Raw genomic sequence first — 22,539 nt, forward strand, 5'->3', positions numbered from 1 at the left:
TGGCATCTCATTTGGTTTCTTCAGCTGATGAAAATGAAAATCAACTTGACAATGACGGGAATGAGGTTCTGACCAGTAGTAGCATTGCTATGGGACGACGGGATAAAGGTGAGCAGGACAGCATCAATAATAATGAGAATATGGACCATGGAGACTGTACCCCAAGCTGTAAGGAGACTGAGAGGAGATCTGTAAATGTCCATATGGACCTCCAGCGGGAGGAAAAGCCTATTACAGAAAAACAACCAGGTGGAAAAAGAAGTCCAAGAAGCAAAAGAAGCTCCAGTAAAAAATCTAAAGGTACTTTATAAAAAAAAGTTTTTGTTCTGTTTACTTAAAATAATAACACTGTAGCTGTAATCTGTGAACTAACAAGAAAGATATATTTTAGTTGTCATACTAATTATTTTTAAAATTTCACTAAAGGGTGGGTTTGGGTTTTTTTCCCCAGAACTGTTAATAGTCCTAAATCAGATTCAACTTGAGATTTTTTTCACCTTCTGTATTTAAACGTTGGTTAACGTTAAATCTAGAAGAGAAAAATTGTATTTTCTAGTAGAGATAAGAGGATCCTGAAATCTGTCATTATAGGGAGAATGAATTCTCATTAAATGATGCAGAAAGTCATTTAGTATATATTTCAACTGTAGATTTAATGTTTAAAAATAGAAGAAAATACTTAATTAAAACAAGAGATTGGCAAAAGTAATTGAGAACCAGTCATCTGTATGACGGGAATAACAAAAAACAAGTTGATGAAATGTGATACAGATGTGTGGACGGAGGTATCTGAAGCACGATGAGTGGAAGAAAAGTTGTTCACCCAAACACTGAAAGTTAAACTTTGCTTGTGTTCTCTCTCAGTTAGATTGTATTCTTGTTGGTAAATGCGATCAACTGATGCTGAAGTACCACAAAACAAGCTGTGCATAGTAGATGGCAGTTTTAACGCAAAAAGCAGAAATCTGAAATATAGAAAATTTCATGGAAAAATCTGGAGACGTAAAATACCACAACAGAGAACATCCTTCCTGCAAAACTCTTAAGAGTTTTGTTGAATTTCTATGAACAAACTCTTACTACTTTACTAATAAAGAACCTTGACTGTTATAGAAGGAAGATAAAAATATAAAATTACATTATATCTCCCATTGATTATGGGCTAATTTACATTTAGATTTTTAGATATTCTCACATGATGGTTCTCCTGTTTTCACCCAATGCAGTGACTGTCACAATTTCTTGATGTTGCGTATGTCTTTATTTTAGTGAGACTCTTCCATTTAATTTTTAACACCAGCTATTTTAAGCAATTCCCGAGTATCTCTCCACATAAAAGAACCAAACTAGCTTGCTTGTCTTTATACCAACTCAGAGATAAAGGAGAGAATAATCAAACCAGAGTGGAAAATCCTTGAGTGGGTGACAGCAGAGCGCCACACAAGCAAGCTGGAATCACAAACTAGATACTTGCACAGCATGTATTATGGTGATTTTTTTTTTTTTTAATCTTTATTTTTAACTATTGAGAAATCATGGAGGAGTTGCTTTGACTCATAGCTAAAGAAGAGATTTATGAATCTTCTTCTCTTCCCCTATAAGCAAACCTGTTAGGGTCGCTGTTAAATGTTGCCATTCTGGAAAAGATTACATTTGTCTTAAACATGTTGTTCATATTCCTTCTTTTGCTAATGACTAAAGCAATGAACCCGGAATATGGAAAACTACATTTTACTTATTTTTATTTATTCGGGTCTTGCTCAGCAGAAGATTGGTGATTATTAGAGAAGCCAATCTTCTGCTCTGGATATACATATTTTCTTTAGAAGAAAGAGCGAGTACTCACACTTGCTATGTGTTTGAAACCCTCTAAATATTTGCTTATAAAGCATAAAGAGTTATAAGTATTTGATTATTATGTTTCTGTATATGCTTAGAATGTGTTGGAGCTAGAATTATCCTAGCTCCTACAATCAGTAGACTGGAATGCAAGACTAAGAATCACTATGTTTGGTTGAAGATTCACCTAGGTCAATATCCTTCCCCTGACAGTGGCCAATAGAGGATGGGTAGGTAAGAGTATAAGGACAAGGCAAAGAGGTAGTGATTTGTTCATGTGTTCTCCTTGCCATCAGCAATTATCCATTCAGGACTTCCCCAAGTGGGAATTGATAGACTGTAATAGCTTACAGAGAATTTGTCACCTGATTTGCAGTTGTTTTTTGAGTCCATTTCAGTGTCCTGGAGTAAGTAGTTCCAAGATTTCACCTATGGATTGTTTGAAGAAGCACCTCCTTTTAGCTGTCTTGATGCTGCAGTAGATGTATTAGAGTGAACTGACAAGTCTATAGCTTCCAGATCCCAAATTTCTCTCACATTCTTTTTTTTTTTTTTACTAATAGTTTTGAATAGACTATGATTATATCTGTTTAAGGAGGACACTGGTGATCAAAGAAGTGATGTAAATTTAAATTGACAAATTTAAACTTTGGTGATTATTCATACTTGGATTCCTTGTAATGAATTGTACTAACTTTAGTGCAGTAGAGATAGTGATTCATGAAGCATCATCTGCTTCAATGTATTTTTGTAAATGTGCTTCAAATTATCCCTGTTCTCTGAAAATAATTTCATCTTTTTCCAAAAGATCAGTCCTGGCATAACTAGTAACTTAATATTGTAAAATCACAGTGTGTAATTCCTTAATGTGGTATAGCACGGTAACTTGCGCTTAATCTTTTTTCCCCAAGTTAAATTCTGCAACATACACTTTTCCTGTAAATTATTCAACTTATTTCTTGAAGCAGCTTGAAGGTGGGGGAAGAAAGTGGAGTGGTTGGGATGGATTTTGTGTTGCAGCAAATGAAATATATGAATATAAACTAGTCAAATTATATGGAAATTCAAGCAATGTTATTTTATTTAGGGTTCTGTGCCGCACTAAACAAGATTTTGAGCTTGCTCAGTTAGAGTTATATCTTTACTGCCAACACTCCTGTCTTAAAATCTCTTCTCTTAAAAATGCAATATTTTTTTTAATACTTGCTGTTTTGGTTGTTTGGGTTTTTTTTTTTAATAGTTCTTGAATGAATCAGTCTGAACCAGCTTTCTGGTATTGAGTACCAAAGAATGTTTAAAAAAAGAGATTACCATATGTTTTCTGTACTAGAAACTTCTGTTACTGGTGACTTAAGCTAATGCTACTGAATGTGAAAATTAAAATTCAATTAAAAACCAGAAGACAATATCCATGATTTTATTTTGATAGCAAATGCCTCATACTTGCCCCTCTGACTCATTCTCAGGCAGGTGGCAAGAGCATCTTAATTTCATATACTTGAGGTACTGACAAAACAAAAAAATGCAAGACATACTGAAAAATGCATTTGTCATTGTTATTCACAAGGTCTGTCAAAATTGGATCTTTTTACAGACACGGGGCTGCTTCTGTGAACTCTTAGGGAAATTTTGAGAAAGTTTGCTTCTCCCCATGTCTTAGGAAACATTGGCACACCCAACTGGGCATAGATGATGTCAGTTGAAACCTCTGTGAGTCTGGCAGAGCAGAAACTTGAACCCAGCTCTCTGCCATGTTCCTAGTGAGTGCTCTGGCCATTGGAGAGTTGATATCTTCTGTGTTTTTTCACATTTATTTTCATAAAGGCTTTGGTTCCATTCTAGTATGGAACCAAATACCAATGTATGGAGTAAACATCAATGCTTTGCAAAGTGAAAAAACTTAATCCTTGCTTTTTAAAATACCAGAAATACATGTAAGATACCAATCTTTAGTGTAAAAAAAAAAAAAAATCTGCTTTGGACGGTAAGATTGATTGATTGATTCCAGGAAAAAGCAGTGTTGTGTACCCTTTTCAAGAACGTGGAGAAAAAAAAAAAGGGATCTTAGCCCATAACACCTTTATGATGAAATAGCATTACCAAGTGTTACTGCCTCAAGAAAAGTTCTTGGTTATAGTGCTACTAAGGCACAAATGCTGTCTTGTGTTTAAAATAGAACAAGGTAGAATTAACCTGAATGGCTGTAAGGCCTTGCTTCAGAATCAGGGGAGTAATTTGAGGGCAGAATTTGATTCCAAGTGAGTGACAGCTCAACTATATGTAGGAGTAATATGCAGTTTATAAACTATGTGTTAGCAACAGTGCCACATAACATTAAAATGAAGGTTTTTCATGGTAGTTGCTGTTGAGCATGTTTCAGTCAACGTTTTTGTTTTGATATGACAGGTGATTATTAACTGCTTAATGAAGTGCAGTTTGAAGTGACTACTTTTTTTTTTTTTTTTTTTTTCTGAGAGAAAAGGTTTGCCAGAACATGTGGACGCTCTTTTCTGGTTTCATGATGTGCTGAACAGAAAGCTGTCTTTTTAAATACAGCCTTAATTCCATCTCTGAAAGTACTTCCTGGTTTGTATCTTGCATCCAGTTATATCTCTTGTTGCTTTTGGCCCACAGCAAGCCCAAATAAATACTGGAAAAGCAGGGACGTGCATTAATACTGAAAAAGCAGTGTTAAGTCACACCCATATTTTGTCTGGCAGTAAGCCCTGTGAAAATAGCCACCCACAGAGATTATTAGTACTCCTGACCTGGATAGTTTACTTAATAAAGAGTTTAAAATAACCCAAAATAGAACAGTGGAGTCCTCAGTGGACAAGCTAATGCCTTTCTTAAGCCCTAAATCTTAAGCCTGAATCATCACTATAGGGTTTCAGTTGCAATGAACACAAGGGGGTCTGAAATATGCTGAGTGCCCAAGCTGTAGAAGCAGTCAGTGTGATGGTTACTTGAAACAGTGCCGCACCTGTCCTACTTTTAAATGATAACATGATTTTCAGAAAACGGGTGTAGCTGGGGAAGAATAACATACTCATCATAACTTGAGTTTATAAAAGTTTATTGTGCACGTTTCAGTGGCCAAATTTTCTAAATTGTTTAAAAAATGTATGGAATTATTTTTTTAAAAGTTCAGTCCTATGTAAATGTATCAAATGCAATGTTGTTTTATGAACAAAAAATTTTCTATTAATTGGTGGAATAAGCTGTAGTTTTCTCGTTACTCCTAAGACTGTGTGTTATAGGAAGACATCATTTATTGCTTTTATTCTTTGGTCTTCGTGAGAAACTGGTCCAGTCTGTATATGGATAGTTAAGCTCTACACTTCTTCCCTAATCTCATTTAACATTTTCTGGTAACTATCATATTCATGATCAGCAATATACTACAAATACTGCATTTCTAACAATAAAATGTGGGATTTGCACCCAGAAAGTTTTTCCTGTAATATTTTTATACTGTTACGCTTTACATTGTCCTTCATATATGTTGCCAGTCATCTACCTGCATGTCTGACTTTTTTGACTTTGGTAAAATTGGAGACAGTCAACTGTCAGGAAATGTACCATGGAGAACCTAGTTTTCTGCCTAGCAAGAAGTTCTGGAGGCTAAATTCAGTTTACATATCCTTGTGTCATTTTTACCAACGTAGATCACCACTACTGGCTCATTCCCTGGACTCTCAAATAAACTATTCAACTATCTAGAGGGGGTCTTCCTTTTCACTCAGCAGGGCAGTCCCCTTGGACATCTGTCCCCCACAATAGAATCCTCCACTCTCATCATCTGCTTCTTCCTATCCTTTAAGATCCTGTCGTCACTGTGAGGAGCCGCTGTGTTACCATCTGAAGAACAGGTTGAATTGTCCTTCCTTCCTTCCTTCCCCGGGACATCTTCCTGTACAAGGTCCTTGGCAGGAGTGAAGAAACAAACTGAGAACCTCATTTACACTCTCCTTGCCTACCTTCTTTTTGCCCTTTTTGAGCAAAACTGTTGCAAACAACGCTGCTTTCTGTCTCTGCTGTATTACAATTCAGTCTTAACATAAAAGTTTGTCCACTTGGATCGAAGCATTGATTTTTTTTTAGCTGAAACTGTAACACCAGTCACAACACTTTTTATTTTAGGTCATCCTGGTCTCTTAATAATTCTGTAGAACAGTGTAGACTACATGGGGTTTTTTTTCCCCAAGTTAAAGTCAGGTCCCAGTTAGAAGTGTACAAAAATACCTGATATATGTTACTATGTTTTTTCAGGTAGATGAGCTGACACTGACACACACCTATCACAACTAATTTTGACAAGACCAGTATTTTATTTACTTGCAGGGATGTTATTTAAGATACTAGGGTTTTATTCATAGCTTTTGTATTGAAATTTCCTAAAAAAGCAACTTGACGTATTTTTTGAATCCTAACCTAAGTACTTGTTCTTTTTAAAGGAGTTCCTACAGTGGGAACCACAGCAATCAAGGAGGAAAATACTCTTATTACAGATACAGATTCTGTGCATGCTGAAGGTGCTGTTGAAGCAAATGAAAACTTTCACCAAAAAGAACAAAAACAAACGTTGCAGTCTCTTTTCTCTTTGCTCCGTGAAGAGGTTGAGCAGATGGATTCAAAGATACTGCCCCTGTGTCTCCACCAGGTACTTCCTATGATTCTGGGCTGTTGCACACAATTTTGTTTTTATTTGAGGCCTTTATTCATTAGGAAAAAATGCATTAATTCAACATATGCCAATATTCATATCTGGACAGGGTATTTTGATGCGGTCAAGGTGAATACCTCCTTCTAAGGTCATTTAATATATGTTAGGAGGAGGTGGTGGATGCCCCATCCCTGGAAACCTTCAAGGTCAGGTTGGACGGGGCTCTGAGCAACCAGATCTAGTTGAAGATGTCCCTGCCCACAGTAGGGGGTTTGGACTAGATGACCTTTAGAGGTCCCTTCCAACCCAAACTATTCTATGATTCTATGATTCTATTAAATTATAAATTGCCTTGAAAGTATATTCTGTAGTTAAAGGAAATGCTTAAGAATGGCTTTTCTAATTCCCCAAATGATGAAATTTTAGTGTGGCAGGAAGATTTAGGAAAATCACTCTTCAACATACCTTAAATGTGTGGTTTGTAAGGCACTGGTATAGATACAAGACAGCTGATGTCTAAATAACATTTCAAAACAGGAATTATTTTTAATGTTGCAGACTTCTTTCTAGCATGAATTTCATGCATGAATGCTAAGATTCAAGGTTTCTTAGTGTATACTTTTTTATAGCACAGTTGCCATACCTGCAAGACCAAAGGAAATACTGTGTGATTTGAAAAGCAATCTTTTTCGCTAACTGGCCACTATGTTTTTCTTTCTGGAGATTGTGATGCAAGATGAATATGTTGATAGGACTTGATGCAGTATTAATTTATAGTTTAGTTGTGTCAGACTAACAGCGGACTAGAAGACTTTTTGTTTGGCTGTAGCGTCTAATATGGGCTACATATATATAGATACTATACAGTGTCTGATTTGACTTAGTTGCGTTATCTTTATTGTGGAAAATTGGATGATTGTGATATTTTAAACTTCTAAACTGTGATGACACTCCTGCATTCTTATTATGTTCAATATAAATAAGCAATTATATTTGAGAAAGAGATTTCTCTTTAGTATTGCAAATTATAGATAATTTACATTTGACATAGAGTTTAAATTTTTTTTTTTAATCTGTGTTTGAGTGAAGATATTTGATATTCCTTAACTTATTTGAAACAGCATTAGGGTTAACCATTTGTACTTTTAGCTATGCTGAATTTGGTGGTTGCTCATGAGTCAGTATAAAGGTCTGTTTTCATCACAGTTAGGGCAAAAACTTCAAAACGCTTTACAAACATTAAGGAGTGTCATCGAACATGATGGAGGTGAAATCTGTTTGCTGCTTTTTAGATGAGGAAGCCAAACCCTAAGGGTAACAACCTCTTGAAAGTCATACAGGAACTGTGACAGAACTGAGAACAGAATCTGCACTTCCAGATTGAAATGTAATCAAACACCATCTCTTTTTTACTAAGAAATATCAAGCATTTTGAATGGAGTGTTTGAAAGAAAGCTAACAGAACTTACAAGGATCATAACACACTTTTTAATCTGGGGGAAAAATAAAGGATTTTAAAGATAGCATTCATGTTTTCATGTAAAGTGAGTCTATTAATATATATTTTTTTTCCTTTTCCATCAAATTAACCTGTCATCTTCGGTCTTTTTTTTTCAGATTGCTAATACAGCCTGCCAGTAACTTTCTTTTATGCCAAGGCTAGCAAATACTCTTCTGTCACATTCTCTTTTTATTCTGTATGACAAAATTCAATGTAAAATAAAGAGCTGTGTCAGATGTTCTGGAGTATTAACAATCCATGTTGTTAGTGGGAAGCCTGTATTAAATATTTCAAGGCTGTGGGATATTAGGGACTGTTCTAAAGGTTAACTTTTAATTAAAATAGGATGCAATTTTTTTCCTGTCTTCAGTGAGATTCATGTGATTTGTTTAGCTTTTGTTACAGTATCGAAGAAGTACTTGTATATAAAACATAGATACAGAGCTTTGGCAGCTCCAGAAATCCTTAGGAGTCTACTGTGGGTAACAGACAAAACGTGCAAATAAAGAACCTTAGAAGTCACTTACCAATTCTCTTTTGGAGGTACTGGGCTCAGAATGGTCTAGTGGTTAGTAATAAGGCTGAGAGCCAGGAATACGCAACTTGTTATCTAGACTCCTCTATCAAGGTGCTGTCTTTTTTGAGCAATCATCTTTAGACTTTTACAAAAGTGCCCGCTTGTTAAGCCCTTCAAATTATGAGTGCCTAAATTGATATGCCCCAAAGATTTTGAGACTGAATGTTTGTGTGCTCCCACAGAAGTCATTGGAGTATCAGCTATGAGGTGTCTCAACCTGAATGTTCAGGTATCAGGGTACCTGCAATTACTGGACACATTTTGCAAGCATGGCACTTGCCACACCATGCATGGCAAATAGGAAGACTGCCAACATTCGCTGTCCCTGAAGATTGATTACTCAGTGGTTGTAAAGGTCACTGATACTGTAGCGTTTTGTGGAACAAATTAGTTTTGTTCCTTCTGAGGTTTATATTTTCTGTATTTTATTGCATTTACAAACAAAGCCATCGGTATTCCTTAGCTTTCTAGGAAAGCCTGCCCAGTTTTCTAGCAAGCACAAATAAGTTGTTGTTGTTGCAAATCTCAAAGATTATTTGTCTACAGGGAGGAATTGGAAGAAAAATGTTTCGCTTACCACGTTAGCTTTTCTATACAGTGTTACACCTTTTCCTTTCCAGGTATCAGCTCTATCTTTTCTATAATACTCCCCACCACCGACTCGGAGTCAAAGTGAAATTCAGATTAGAAAAATTTTCTGACTGTCTTTTGAATACTTGCTTTCTCTGAGCTGGTTGCATGGACTCTAGTACAATGGTGTCTTTGCCCTTTTAGTCCAAGAAATAATCCTTTATGCCAGGTCGGGGAAACAAAACAAAACCCACCAAACCAAAAAACTGATACCTTTACTTGATTAACAGAAGGAGTATTTTTTCTAACTGGCATCTCGACTTTTCTTCTGGAAGTTCTGCCACTTCCATGCTTGTAATTTTGGCTTTGAAATAGCTAGTTGAAAGCAAAAGCATCACTAGGAAGAGAACAGTAAATCTGTTTCAGTAGTCTGCAATTGAAAATTTTTCATTTCTAATATTTTTGAATATTAGGAATATTTCAATTTCTAATATTTTCAAAATATTTCAATTACTATAGCTTTGATACAGCAATATCTTGGTATACCAGAACATAATTTTCTCTTATGTTTGCATGCCTGTGTTCTTGGTTTATACACAGCTTCTCACTGTATAAACCCTTGGTGAGCATATATTTACCGTTCCTTTTTGCAGTGATCTGTTAAAGATAGGCGTTATAAAATTACTCAGCCAGGGTGAAGTTGTTTTTTAAGATGTTGCAGCTAGACATCTTGAATCCTTAGGCATAGAGATCCCTTGTTCAATTCCTAGCCATTGGCTAAAACAGCAGCATTTAATGTCAGTTTACATGTTTTGTTAAGCTAGAAATGCTGGAGATTGACTTAGGCGTTCAAGTATTTTATATGTAGTGTGTCTTATGTTTGATTTTCCTGGTCCTCAGTAACTACTTTGGAATGATTTTTGTTCTGTATATTAAACCTCCCTAGCACTTTGAGCTCTAAATGCAACAGGGAAAGTTCGCTTATTTCTGTGTCAACTCCCTGGTATTTCTTTGTTTTGATGTATCTGTATTAACTCAACATCCATCTAAGAGAACAGGTCTTGAAGAACTGTGATTTTTAGGTTTGTTTTTTTTTAATGGTTGTCTTTGGCAGAGCTGTCTTGTTACAAATCCAATTTTAATTGTTCTGTTATAGAAATGTCAATCTAAGGGGGAAGAGCCGCAGATTTGTTCCATGTCATAACAACTACAGTGCAAATCAAAGAACTGCCATCTGGCTTAACTCCATGACTTGCTCTATTGTTGAAGAGCTTCAGATATCAAGATGTTAGGCTTAGTGAACTGACACATGAGGCAGAGAATCTTCAAATCTTTTTAACACAGCAGAGCAGCTTCAGGAAAGGAGGTGGCAGAAGGCTGCTGCAATGGTATTGTCTGGCTTCTGTGGGTAGACTAGGAGTAATACAGAAAAAAATTAAGAGCTTGAGTCCTTTCATGTTTATCTCATGAATTTCAAATATTCATATTGTAAATATTTCGCATTCTATGTATTTGAAATATTTGTTGTAATTATTTATTGTAATTATTTATTGTAAATAGGATATAAACAGGAAGGGCATTGGTATGTCTCTGATGCTGTGATAGGTGATACTTTTAGTGTCTTTTATCCAAAGATTGTTCTTTTCTCATCAGTCAGGAAACCTCCATTTCTCCATTTTATCACATTGCACTGTAATACTCAGGAGAGCTCAGCAATTATCTTAATTTGGTCAAACATAAGGAAACAATGGTCAGTAACAGAATTCAAACTCTTCAACTCATCTCAGTAAACACAATACTTCTGTTCTAGGTCATTTTAAAACTTTCTAATATGATCATTAAAAAAGTTTCTGAAATAATTTTTTGTTGTTGTAACAAGATAAAACCCAACTAATATTTGGGCAAATCCATTCATGTGAGAGGACTTAATATTTCTTTGTTATTTGATATTCTTTTTAAACATCTTTCCGAGAATAAGCATACATGTATTTAGTCTGAACATTTGTATTTTACCCAAATTAAACATGAACCTGCAAAACAGATGTTTAAAACTATGATAAAAAGTTCATATTATATCCTTACCACTCTCATGAAAATTATAGAACCCTAATTTTTCTTTTTTTACTTTTGCAGATAGCTGAGACCTATTTTCAAGAGGAGGACTGTATCCTTTTACTTGCAGAAATTGTTACATGATATTAAAATAATCTGGCATGATAAAACATAAAAGACAAATGCTTTACCGTTGACTCATAGGTTGTGGATCAGGGTTCAAAAGAAGTGAACAGCCATATTTTACCCATGAGTGAATATACGATATGTTAGCAAGTCCTTCTTAATCAGACAGCTGGAATATGAGTTAAGTAATAAATCCACTTCCAAAAGCTGTACTGATACAATCATTAGTAGCTGTGCACAAACAAGGAAGTAAGAAAATATTTTCAAAGAACTTCTGTTTTTATAGGATAAGTTCTGTTCTAAGTATTAGTAACTGGGAATACGTCCAATCTAGATAGGGCATGTATTCTATTATATCAAATAGGGCACTGTTATAGTAAGAACAAAATTATCACAACAGTTGATTAGAATATGTTCTACAAGTGTCTAGCTTAGAATAAAAATACCAAACACACTGAGCTAAGGGAGATCGGCAATCTGCAAACAATAGCAACGTGTTCTTTGGCAAATGCTAATTAGTCAAAATCGTATCAAGGTAGTTTGAGAAACTGTCGTAGGAAAATACAGGTAATTGCTTCTGGGAACAGCTGGTTCAATGGTCCCATTTATTTTGAATTGTTCCTAGATAATACAAAAAAGACTGGTCAAAAAGTTGTAATAGTTGAACTGCTGCTAATTACTCTGATATATTTCAGTAATTGTGGGAGAGAATAATCATACTAAACCTTAAAGTGAAATTGTATTTTTAGAAAAGGTGGACTGGGTTTTCCTCAGTTTGCTTTTAAGGGAAAATGATCAGACTATAAAAAGAAGAGGCAAGAGTGGTAAGTCCTTAAGGTATATGTGATTCACTAAGATGCGTCATAAATTACAGAATCCATGCATACAGATTATTTCTTTATTATGTAATTTGTTACAAACAAAATACAGCAAATAGGCAATTGTAATGGTTAAATAACAAAGCATAAGAAACCTGGAAAGGTATGCTTGAAACCTAGCCAAATTATATTATCCTGTAGTACAAAACCAGAGAAATAACTGTTGCAATATTATAAAAGCAATATATAAAATAAAATATCCATCACTGTCTCAGAAGACTGTACTTCTGTCTTGGTCATCCTAATTCAAAAACATCCATCAGAAAATCCAAAATACACAGCGCAAATTAAAGGCATGGAAAAATTCTGCAGTAAATTATGGCTCTGCAGTGGGAAATACAGTAAATTTAAAATGCATTCAACAGTATGATAGAAAGACAGTTTCTCTTTCATAGAAGTTACTTTAATCGAAGCGCACTGTATTTAAAGCTGATCAAAGGAAATATTTTTAATGCAATGTACACCTGATGTGTGGAATTCAACACCACTATATAATACATATTTATGAAGGATGTCTCCTCTGTACTTGCAACCATCAGTTTCCTGAGGTTAATAAAGAACTTAACTTGATCATGTTGCACTGTATTAATTATCCATGACAGGCATTTTAATTCATCTAGTGTAGAACTTCATATTAACAATAATTCAGGGTTTGTTGCTGATATCCTCTAAGGCTATCTCTCTGATCTGTAATTGTGTTTCTAATAACAGATTTCTTGAAGGCAGAGAATGTACTTTCCATTAATATTGTTGTTCATAAGCCATGCTATGTATATATTGCATGAGGCTAACAAGAGTAACAAGTACTGGTTGTGTTTTTTAGTAATTACTCCAGTATTTTAATTAGCGTGAATAATGGAAAATAGTTTTTCTATATTACTAAGAACCTCATTCACTGTACTTCTATCCTCATATACTGTAGAATTAAATTTCAAATAGCAGGCAAAACATGGCTTTAAACAGAACAACTAACAACTCGGGCTTGATGGAACTAGAATTGTCCTGACTATTACAAAATATATAACTATCAGTATACCTTTGTGAATATATTGATAACCCTAAGGGAGGGGAAAAGAAGAAAAGTAAGCAGAATCTTTAGAAATAAGACAAAAGGTGAACTCAGCTGTCCAACAGTGTTGTATACAATGGTTGAAATGGGGGAGGGTATTTTTTAAAGTTTGAGTTGGGGAAATTTTTTAAATACTGTCTCCAGCTGGTCAGTAGAAAGGAGCTGTATTTTAAGTTAGTTATGTTTATTGGCATATAATTGTATTTCTTGAGAGATACATACCGGTATTTGTATAATTGTTTTGCTTTTCATTTCCCAGAGATTTCATTTTCTGGGAAGAGTTGTCAGCATAATAACATTTTGCTCGTTTCTCTTCTAGAAAAACTTTTGTTGGACTTAAGGCATGTGGGAAGAGGTAACTGCTGAAGAGAACGGGATTTTCATTTTTTGGAACTTTTCTCAACTTACTTTACGTCTTACTTGCTGTTTTCACGTCTGCTATTTTCTTCCTTGCACAGAAATCTGGATGCTAGCCATTATTCATTTTGATTGTTATGTCAAATTTCAGGTACATAATGATTGCTCTTTCAAATATGGTGCCAAATATAAATAAATCATAACATGTCCATATATGTGTGCATTTTTCTTTAACCTTCCACTCAGATGAGAAGGCAATGAAGTTCATTCAGCTTGAACGACTGTATCATGAGCAGCTGCTTGCAAATCTTTCTTCCATACAGGAGCAGTGGGGTAAGTACAGGCTAAACTAATATGGTAGAAGAAAGAGTTAATTTATTTTGTATTTCTAAATAATAGAGTATACATTTTGCCAGCTTAAAAATGTTACATAGCAAAAACAGCATTTATACCAGAATTTCTCTGAGCTTGTTACAAGAAAAGTATTCCTGCTCTAGATTTCTTCTCACACGTTTCCTGAAGAAGGTGCAAATAGTTTGTCATTCTTTATTCTATTAATTGAGACTTAGATTGATCCACAGTTGTTTTGAGCTTATTTCTGGTTTAGGGTTGGTGAATCTGATGTTGTGAAAAAATACAATGCTTTTTTGCATAGTCTGGAACAAGGTTGTAGATCATACACAGAAGAGTTGTCAATATTTCTCCATTAATTAGTTTCACGTATATGTTTTATGTTAAGCAAATACTACTTTTATAATACTTTGGGTGAAAATTATTTTGATTTAATTTAGAAAGAAAATGGAAAACAGCAGTTCCTAGTCCAGTTACAACACTGAGGAATTCAGCTAAAGAACTGAGCAGTGAAGATCTGGAAAAGCTTACTAGAGTTTGCTCTTCGCATCAACAGTAAGTATAAGAAAATATTATTACTTTTCCAGTACTAATATGTTAGTGCAGCTGATGTCTATGTGCCAGTATAGGGGTTTTAAAATAGTCAATGTCAAAATAAAAGTTGCATGCCATTGACTTCAGTGAATTTGGTTATAAAGTGGTGGTTCTTTTTGATACGTAACTAAAATGTTTCCATTGCCATCAATTTTCACAATGTTTTAATATGGTTTGAGGAACGTACAGGGACTAGATCTGAACTGTTTTCAGCAAATCATTAGTCTGCCAGAAATGGAGTCTTGAGTTTTAGTATTTTCAGCCAAAGTAAAAACTGAGTAGTGTTAATTTAGGAAGAGAGAGACTGTAGAACTGATGATGGTGCTTGTGTCCAATACCTATTTTTTTAATCATTGTTTTTAAATGCAATTGTCCAGCATCTCAGACTCCAGCACTCACCTCTACCCTATAGGATTTTATTCCCAAATTGTCCACATTTTAGGACAATTCCCTAATGCTTTAAGTCATTCTCGTTATCGTCTGTTGGTTTCATATAGGTTGTGTAAACATTATGAAGCAGTGATTCTGTAGTTCCCTAGTGTGGCAGAATTCTGAAAAGTTGTGAAATCTTAGTTCGTACCTGCTTTGCCTGATTCATCAGCCTCCTGAATCAGTGTATCACAGTATCACAAACTTTTTTGGACAGTGCCTAGGGTACTCTTCTGGGTAGTAAGATACGGGATTGTACTCATCAGGAAGGAGAAGATCTGTTATTTCATGGGTGAATGTCCTACCTACTAGACATTGAGTTTAAGGGACAGATGGAAAAAATTATACCAGCTGCCACTGAAAAATGATCAGCCAACGATAATAAGGAAAATAACCCCATTCAAAGGCTGTGAAAAGACCAACCTGTGGCAGGGGAGATGCTCTCAATCAGATGGGGAGAGAGAAATCTTCAAATACATTTGCATTGGCTTAGTCAGTCTGGATGTAACAAAAGCCAAAATGCTCCTGTTGTTCATAGAGAGTATGATTTGGCTTCCACATTTTTTTCTTCTGGGTGACCGTACAGAAGTTTGAAAAACACCCAGGCTGACTGCCAGAACCCAGGCAGGGATTGTTTATTTGTAGTCTGAATGCATATGGGAGGGAGCCCCTGGAAAGTGTACTCCGGCATTTCCACAGGAGGAGGCGGCAACTCTAGCACCGTAGCTGCATGTTTACACCCACAGCCTGCTGCTACTGAGAGATTGCACTCTGAGTGCCTGCAGGGTTCCTCAGCCTACATTTCCTTGCACATGACCTTGCAAGCCCACAGAAAGATTGATTCAAGTCTATTGCAATTTATATGCTGCAACTAGCAGCACCTCCCTCTTAGCAGCTTGATTGTCACCTTGTTGACAATAACTTTGCTTTCTCCTTCTAATTCTTCCATGCAGCCTCATTTCAAAATACAAAATTTCGGTTATGTAACATCACTCCTGGTTCTGAGAAACCCTGCAATTTGATAAAAATTAAGGCTTGTGTTCATTTGCTGTGATTAGTTCTCTGTATTTAATATTATTACTCTTCCAGACTCTCTAGGCAAAAGCCTGTTTGCTTTTATTTTTTTTCCCTAAACTTTAATCTCGATTTATTTTGTAATTAAAATTATACTTCAATTTTTAACGAATAACATGCAGGTCTCGGAAAATGTGAGCATTTTGCTTTTGTAATTGAAAGTAATGTAACTTTTTCTGATACTCAAGGTCTACAGCTACATACTGGACATGTTTGTTCTTTAAAGATAGTTTTGAGTGTCCCTTATTGGAAGTTTAAATGGTAAAATTTAAAAGGCAATGCAACTTTTAAAAGTTTTTGTTAGAGAGTAGGAACATCGGTACTTGTCCCTCTTGTCTCTCCTACTTCTATTTTTTTTCAGTACCTTTAAACAAAATGCTCAACGTTATCTTCGTTGCTCTATGAAAGGCTGCGAGACAGATTGTGCATGATAAAACACATTGTGCATGAATCTTTACACAGTTTGCAAAGTCCACGCTGACTGTTAGCAGTGCTGACTCACCTGTGAATCCCAGTGGAATCAGTGGGAGTTGCTGTATCTCACAGTACCCAGAAAACATGTCCCTGCGTAAACATTCTGTAGAGAGGGAAATATGTTTTGTGGGGTTTCTTCCATTCCTCAATCTCTGTTATAGTGATCGTTACTTTTAATACTAGTAGGTACTGAGTCCTTACATGATTTTTAAAGTTGGTAGAGTTCCTCCTGAGCATAAAGTTTTACAGGAATTTAGATCGCTTGATACGGTGCAGTAAATTTTCTTTTGGCTGCTTTCTCAATTAGGTGGAGCAATGTTTGGGCTAATTGGTCTTCGGATGATATTCACATATGGTACAATTCTGTGCTTGGAAGTATGCTAGCATGCTGACACTGTTGCAACGTAAGAAAAGTTCTGTGCTAATATTAGAGCAGAGCAAAGGCTTATAAGATTTCAATGACATTTGTTATGAAGAATGTTGCTACTAAGTTGTTTAATTTATTCTTTTTTTCTTTATTGCTGCAGGCCACAGGCATCCAAAAATAAGGTAAGCAGCTGTTTAATTGAATTCTGCTTTGTCAAAGATTGCTAATAAATATATTTTTAATATTATTAGATATAATCTTTCCAGTTTAGTATAGAAACTGTTTGAAGTTTGGATGTCTCAAAAAGTCAGTGTTCCTGTTTAATTCCAAAAATTACAGGAAATACTTTCATATTTTACAGCTAGTAACTGCAGAAAATACATGGGAAAGCGGTTGTTTGCTTCAGTTAATGGAATCGAAAAATTCAAAGGAAAAAGAAGCTGCTGCTTTTAAATCAGGTGTGTGTGTGTACGTACGTGTGCATATGTTTGTTTTAAATATTATACTGTAATGACATATTCCTATAAAAACTATGAAACGATTTCATTTGAAGCTACAGCATTTGTTGGATTCCCACAGATTGATCCATTTGTGCAAATTTTAATTTTTTTCACAACTGCACAATGGACGTACTATGCAATTTTAATTAGTCACTGATATTCAGAATTGTAATTAAAGTAATTCTAGCCTCCATCAAAAAAAGTCTTTTAAATGTGCATGCATTTATAGCAGCCTACGTAAGCTACAAAATTGTGTAAAACTAGAGATAAGATACATAATTTGTATGTATAAAATATAAGGTAGACAATCTGATGACAAATATTCTGAGTTGTGGCAATTAGGTATAGCTAACAGTATTAGTAACTATTTTAAATTACATGCAATATACTGATTTTGGACACATTTTTCTGTAACAGAAAATTAGGAAGCTTTTGGGAGGTCTTGAAGAGAAAAACATATTTCAGTTAATTTTTTTCAGTACACACTTTTATGTCAGCTTCATTTTCCTCCTCCTGCCTTGGGCCAGTGGCTGTTTTGAGTAATTTGTTAGAATCATTGGGTTTTTATGAAACATTTACAAATTAATGAATCGTTAAAATGGAGACAGAGGGGGAAAGAGCATTGGTAGATACCAGGCTGTGCTTCCTCTCTCCTCTCTTTGAGCAAAATGTTTCTTTTGCCATGTTCCAGTTGCCAAACTTGGTCTAAACTGAGTACCTTTCCTCAAAAACAGCTAGAATTTCTCACAAGATGAAGGTTGGCCTAAGTGACTTCAGGAGGTCCCTTTCGACCTAAACTATCCTACAAGTGTGTATCAGCCAGGGTGTTCGGGAGAATCAGGCATTAATGAAGATATAGAGTCACAGTTCTCTAGATGTGTGGATCCTCCTCATCTTCATCCTCTTTTACCATGACCCCTATGCTGCCTTTTCTCTGTCTTTGTTCTTGTAACCTAACTAAACACAAAACATTGAAAACACAAAACAAACATGTTCTACAGCTCAGAAAGCAGATCAAAAGAACCCAATGCTTTTTATTTTTAGATGGTTGGAAATTCCCATGGAAAAAATTAGGCACTTACAATTTTTCCATTGTTTTTATTCCAAGTGGGGAAAAAAGCTTTCTGGAGAGCAGAATTTCTGAACATTTGAAACTTCTGAATTAAGGAGCATTTTGTGTCAAGGTTAAAATACTGTAGTACAACATCTAGACGTATTAAAACTTAATGTGGAAGTAATTAATGGTGTAAATGGATTTTTTTTTCATTCCTTTCTCTTAATGTAACTCTTGTCAAAATGTCATCAAAATCTTTGGGTTCCTGTGAAATGTTTGTAAATTAATAAAGCTATGTCATCCAATAGAAAGCGGTTCTGCTGAGAATTTTCCAGCAGTGCTAAAATACTTTTTCAATACAAAGATATGAATATTTCAAGCCTAACTCAGGTTTAAATGCTTAAGATTTGCAAAAGCTGCTTTTCACAAGATTAGCACATTCTTGACTTCTCACCCTGACAGGTCTCTTCATGTGTTAAGGCAGTGCGTGGTCAATTAGCTACTGCTGCCCCTCACTGAGTCAATGTGTCAGCAGCATGGGGCTGAGTGTTTTTTTGCAGTTAGAAGGTTTTGGGTAGGGAAGGTATTGGTATGAACTAATACAGAAATTGGACAAAGATGATCCATAACTCTGAAATTGTATACACTGCTCAGTGCTGCGCAAAAAATATTCGAGCTGTGGCTGAGTGATCCAGCTCAGGACTAGAAGCAACATGGCCATTTGAGGCTGTTCTTGAACCCCAGCAGAATCCTATACTGTAAGAACCATACAGTTCCTAATATTTAAACTAACCTGTTCAGCATTAGCCTAAATGCATGGGTCTTCTCACTGAAAACTTAGAATGCTTGTCTTCTGCTTTTTTTTTTTTTTGGGGGGGGGGGGGTCCCTACGTCTTGAAAAATGAGAAGTAACTGTGTAAACTCTTTCTTCTCTTAGAAATATATCTGCCAATCTGCAGAGAACTACTTAACTCACTTAGCTGCTGGTAGTAGAAGTCTGACTTACAGTAAGACAGGAAAAGGAAATTCTCAAGTGGTTTGAAGACTGTCCTTCATATGAATTCATATGCCCAAAATAAGAATTTATCTAGCAATTATCAATAAGAAGTATTAGCTTGTATGAAGAGAGAGATATATATTACATTGTAGAGATTGTTGCACTGTACTATGGTAGCATCTGTGAAGTAAAATCACACTCCCTTACTAATCTAAAGCAAAAATTACTCCATTGACTTATTGCAGGCATTTTGGAACATAGTTTGAGCCTCTGTAGGCAGTTGATCCTAAGAATTCACAATTCCTCTCTCCTGGGGATACAGAGAGAGTATCTCAAGACCAAGAAACACCTTTATAAGAAGTTGGCTAGTCAAGATTCCTGGGAGAGTCACTGAATTAGTTTTCTGCCCTTCTGAGCAAGGGTTGTGAATGGTCTGTTCTGTTACATTTTCCTTTCTGGCAGATTTTTTCTTTGAGTCTACCAACAGAGAGAACTGGGCCCTTAAAGCTATTATATAAATATAAAGCGTGTATATTAAAAGGTGAGATTTGATACATCCTGTATCCATTAATTTCTTCAGTTTCTGACTGAAAGCCTTAATAGCTTTAGTGTTAACTAAAGATAATCAAATTCATGTGTTTTGTGAAACCTTTTCTAATGAAGTGATTAATTTAATAAAACCCTTAGCATAAGTTTGCAGCGTGTACATATAGACCTGTTTCCAAGGTGGGGAGAAACTGCTTATACCCTGTTTTCTTTTAGGTCATATGGGATTTGTTTTTAAATGGGAAAAGGGACAAAGATGGAGAAGTGTGAATTCTCCACTGGTAGAATGCCATAGGTCAGTACTCTCTCTGCTAGGCTGTCTTGGATTATGGCATGGTTTAACCCCAGACGGCAACTGAGCATCACACAGCCGCTCGCTCACTCCCCCACCCCCACCCCGCCAGTGGGATGGGGGAGAGAATCCGAAGAGTAAAGGGACGCACGCATGGACACGGACAGACAGACACACACACAAAACCACCTTGTGGGTTGAGATAAGAACAGTTTGATAATTGAAATAAAACAGTAATAATAATAAAAAAAACAATATACAAAGCAAATGATGTATGGTACAATCGCTGACCACCCGCCGACTGATGCCCAGCCAGTCCCTGAGCAGCAGCCCCCTGGCCAGCTTTCCCCCTGTTTATGTACTGAGCATGACGTCACACGGTATGGAATATCCCTGTGGCCAGTTTGGGTCAGCTGTCCTGGCTGTGCCCCCTCCCAGCTCCTTGTGCACCTCCAGCCTTCTCAGTCAGTAGAGCATGGGAAGCTGACAAGTCCTTGACTAGTGTAAGCACTACTTAGCAACAACTAACACATCGGTGTGTTATCAACATTATTCTCATCCTAAATCCAAAACACAGCACTGTACCAGCTACTAGGAGGAAAATTAACCCTATCCCAGCTGAAACCAGGACAGATTAACAGGATAGAAAAGTGGTGGCTACAGGTTTCTGTGATGAACAAAGCAAGTATCAATTTTAAAGTAACTATGTTTGGGGGGGAAAAAAAACATTAAATTACCATAAGTGCTTTTGTTGCTAGAAAATTTTCAGTAGATGCTTTGTTATATCTCTGACAGTCAGATAAAAATTACTGCCACGTTAGTGGGTACATCTTCATTTAACTTAGAAGGAAAAAGCATCTTTTCTAATTAAGTGTTCAAGTATTTGTCTTAACTTGCCTTGAGTCTAGATTGGGCAGGGGTTGTCTCAAGCAGGTGTTTTGAAGTATGTGTAAAGAAAATATTGAAAGCTGCTGAAAATTTGATGTGGAATGTAACAACGATCATTACGTCTCAGTTCCTGTACGTCTGTAGTTAGATAACAATGCTAGGATCATTTATTACTTTCCTAGGAATAGTACCCTGAGCTCAAGGGCCACCTTTCATGGTAAAGAATTTGATTTAATTTCTGTTTCCATTTAATCTTTGTTGCCAACAAAGATGCCTGTTGTAATGTGGGTGTATCCACTAGGAAAAATTGACAGATGGTAACAAAATCTTGTACCAATAATCCAGGCTGTGTTTGAACTTGTGACCTATATGTGAAGGGCTCAGTATCCCGTTACAAATCCCTTGAGCTATCTACTCATCTGTGTCTAATTTTCAAAAAGACCCTGTCTTGTACCCATTTATTCTTTCAGAGTTCTACAGAAGTTAGGTTCCCCGTACCCTTTCTCTCTGTTAATGTTGTCCTGATTTTTTTTTTCTGCATTTTGAGATGGTTGGATATTCTCTTTTTCAATTTCCAAGCCTGTCTTTTTCTATGCTACCTTGTAGCATTATCCTTTAAAATGGGGATAGTTTAGAATTTAATAAAACTGTTCAATACAATTAATTAATGCAAACATTTCTTTAAAGACTAACGAATGTGACCCTGTTTCATGTAAGAAGTTCAGGAAATTGCTCAGATTTTACATGAGGTTTTAACAGGTGAGGAAGGATAAGATTGGCATAGAGATCTTCAGTCATTCTTGTGAGAACATATACAGTTAATAAGGGCATTGTTTGATCTCTTTGTTAATCTATTCATAAGACCTTTCTGCTTTTTGCTATGCCCAAAAAATGCAAATGAGTGTTTTCTAGAGGTATGTATTTGTTGTTTGAGGTTATTACTATTACTGTAACAGTAGTTCTACTACAACATAGTCTTAGTTTGTATTAAAATATGGAATAAAAGACAGTTTCTGTCATAGCTAGCTTGCTTTGGTATTCTAGTTCTAAACACCCCCTGTCTCTCTTCATAAGCCTAAAAGGGGAGATTTGGCTTTGAGCTTCTCATAATGGCTAATGTCTAATAATTTTATTGACAACTTGGGCTAACCTTCTACTCCTTCATCAGCAGATCATGCCAATAGTAGATGAATTTACAAGCTATGAAGAATTCCCTTTGTTTCTCTCTGAAATTTCAGATAAGAAAAATCAGTTTTCATTTGTATTGTAAATGTGAATACAGAAATAAGCTGCATCCAACTGCATTTTTTAATATGTAAACTAACTTACGTATCCAAA

The 22,539-nt window shown here is 35.7% G+C and overlaps 1 protein-coding gene across 1 annotated transcript in view; it reads left to right on the forward strand.

Annotated features, from left to right (window-relative positions):
• CNST (consortin, connexin sorting protein) overlaps nt 1-22,539 on the forward strand; it is a 47,108-nt gene that overhangs the window by 12,444 nt on the left and 12,125 nt on the right. The window contains 7 exon segments of the mRNA XM_009321261.1: nt 1-300; nt 6,297-6,502; nt 11,287-11,317; nt 13,882-13,968; nt 14,427-14,541; nt 17,085-17,106; nt 17,286-17,382. The exon segment at nt 1-300 is cut by the window's left edge and continues 22 nt beyond it. Coding sequence (XP_009319536.1) covers nt 1-300; nt 6,297-6,502; nt 11,287-11,317; nt 13,882-13,968; nt 14,427-14,541; nt 17,085-17,106; nt 17,286-17,382 — 858 coding nt within the window.

Source organism: Pygoscelis adeliae, unplaced genomic scaffold (genome assembly GCF_000699105.1).
Source record: "Pygoscelis adeliae isolate BGI_AS28 unplaced genomic scaffold, ASM69910v1 Scaffold463, whole genome shotgun sequence".
NCBI classification, from domain to species: domain Eukaryota; kingdom Metazoa; phylum Chordata; class Aves; order Sphenisciformes; family Spheniscidae; genus Pygoscelis; species Pygoscelis adeliae.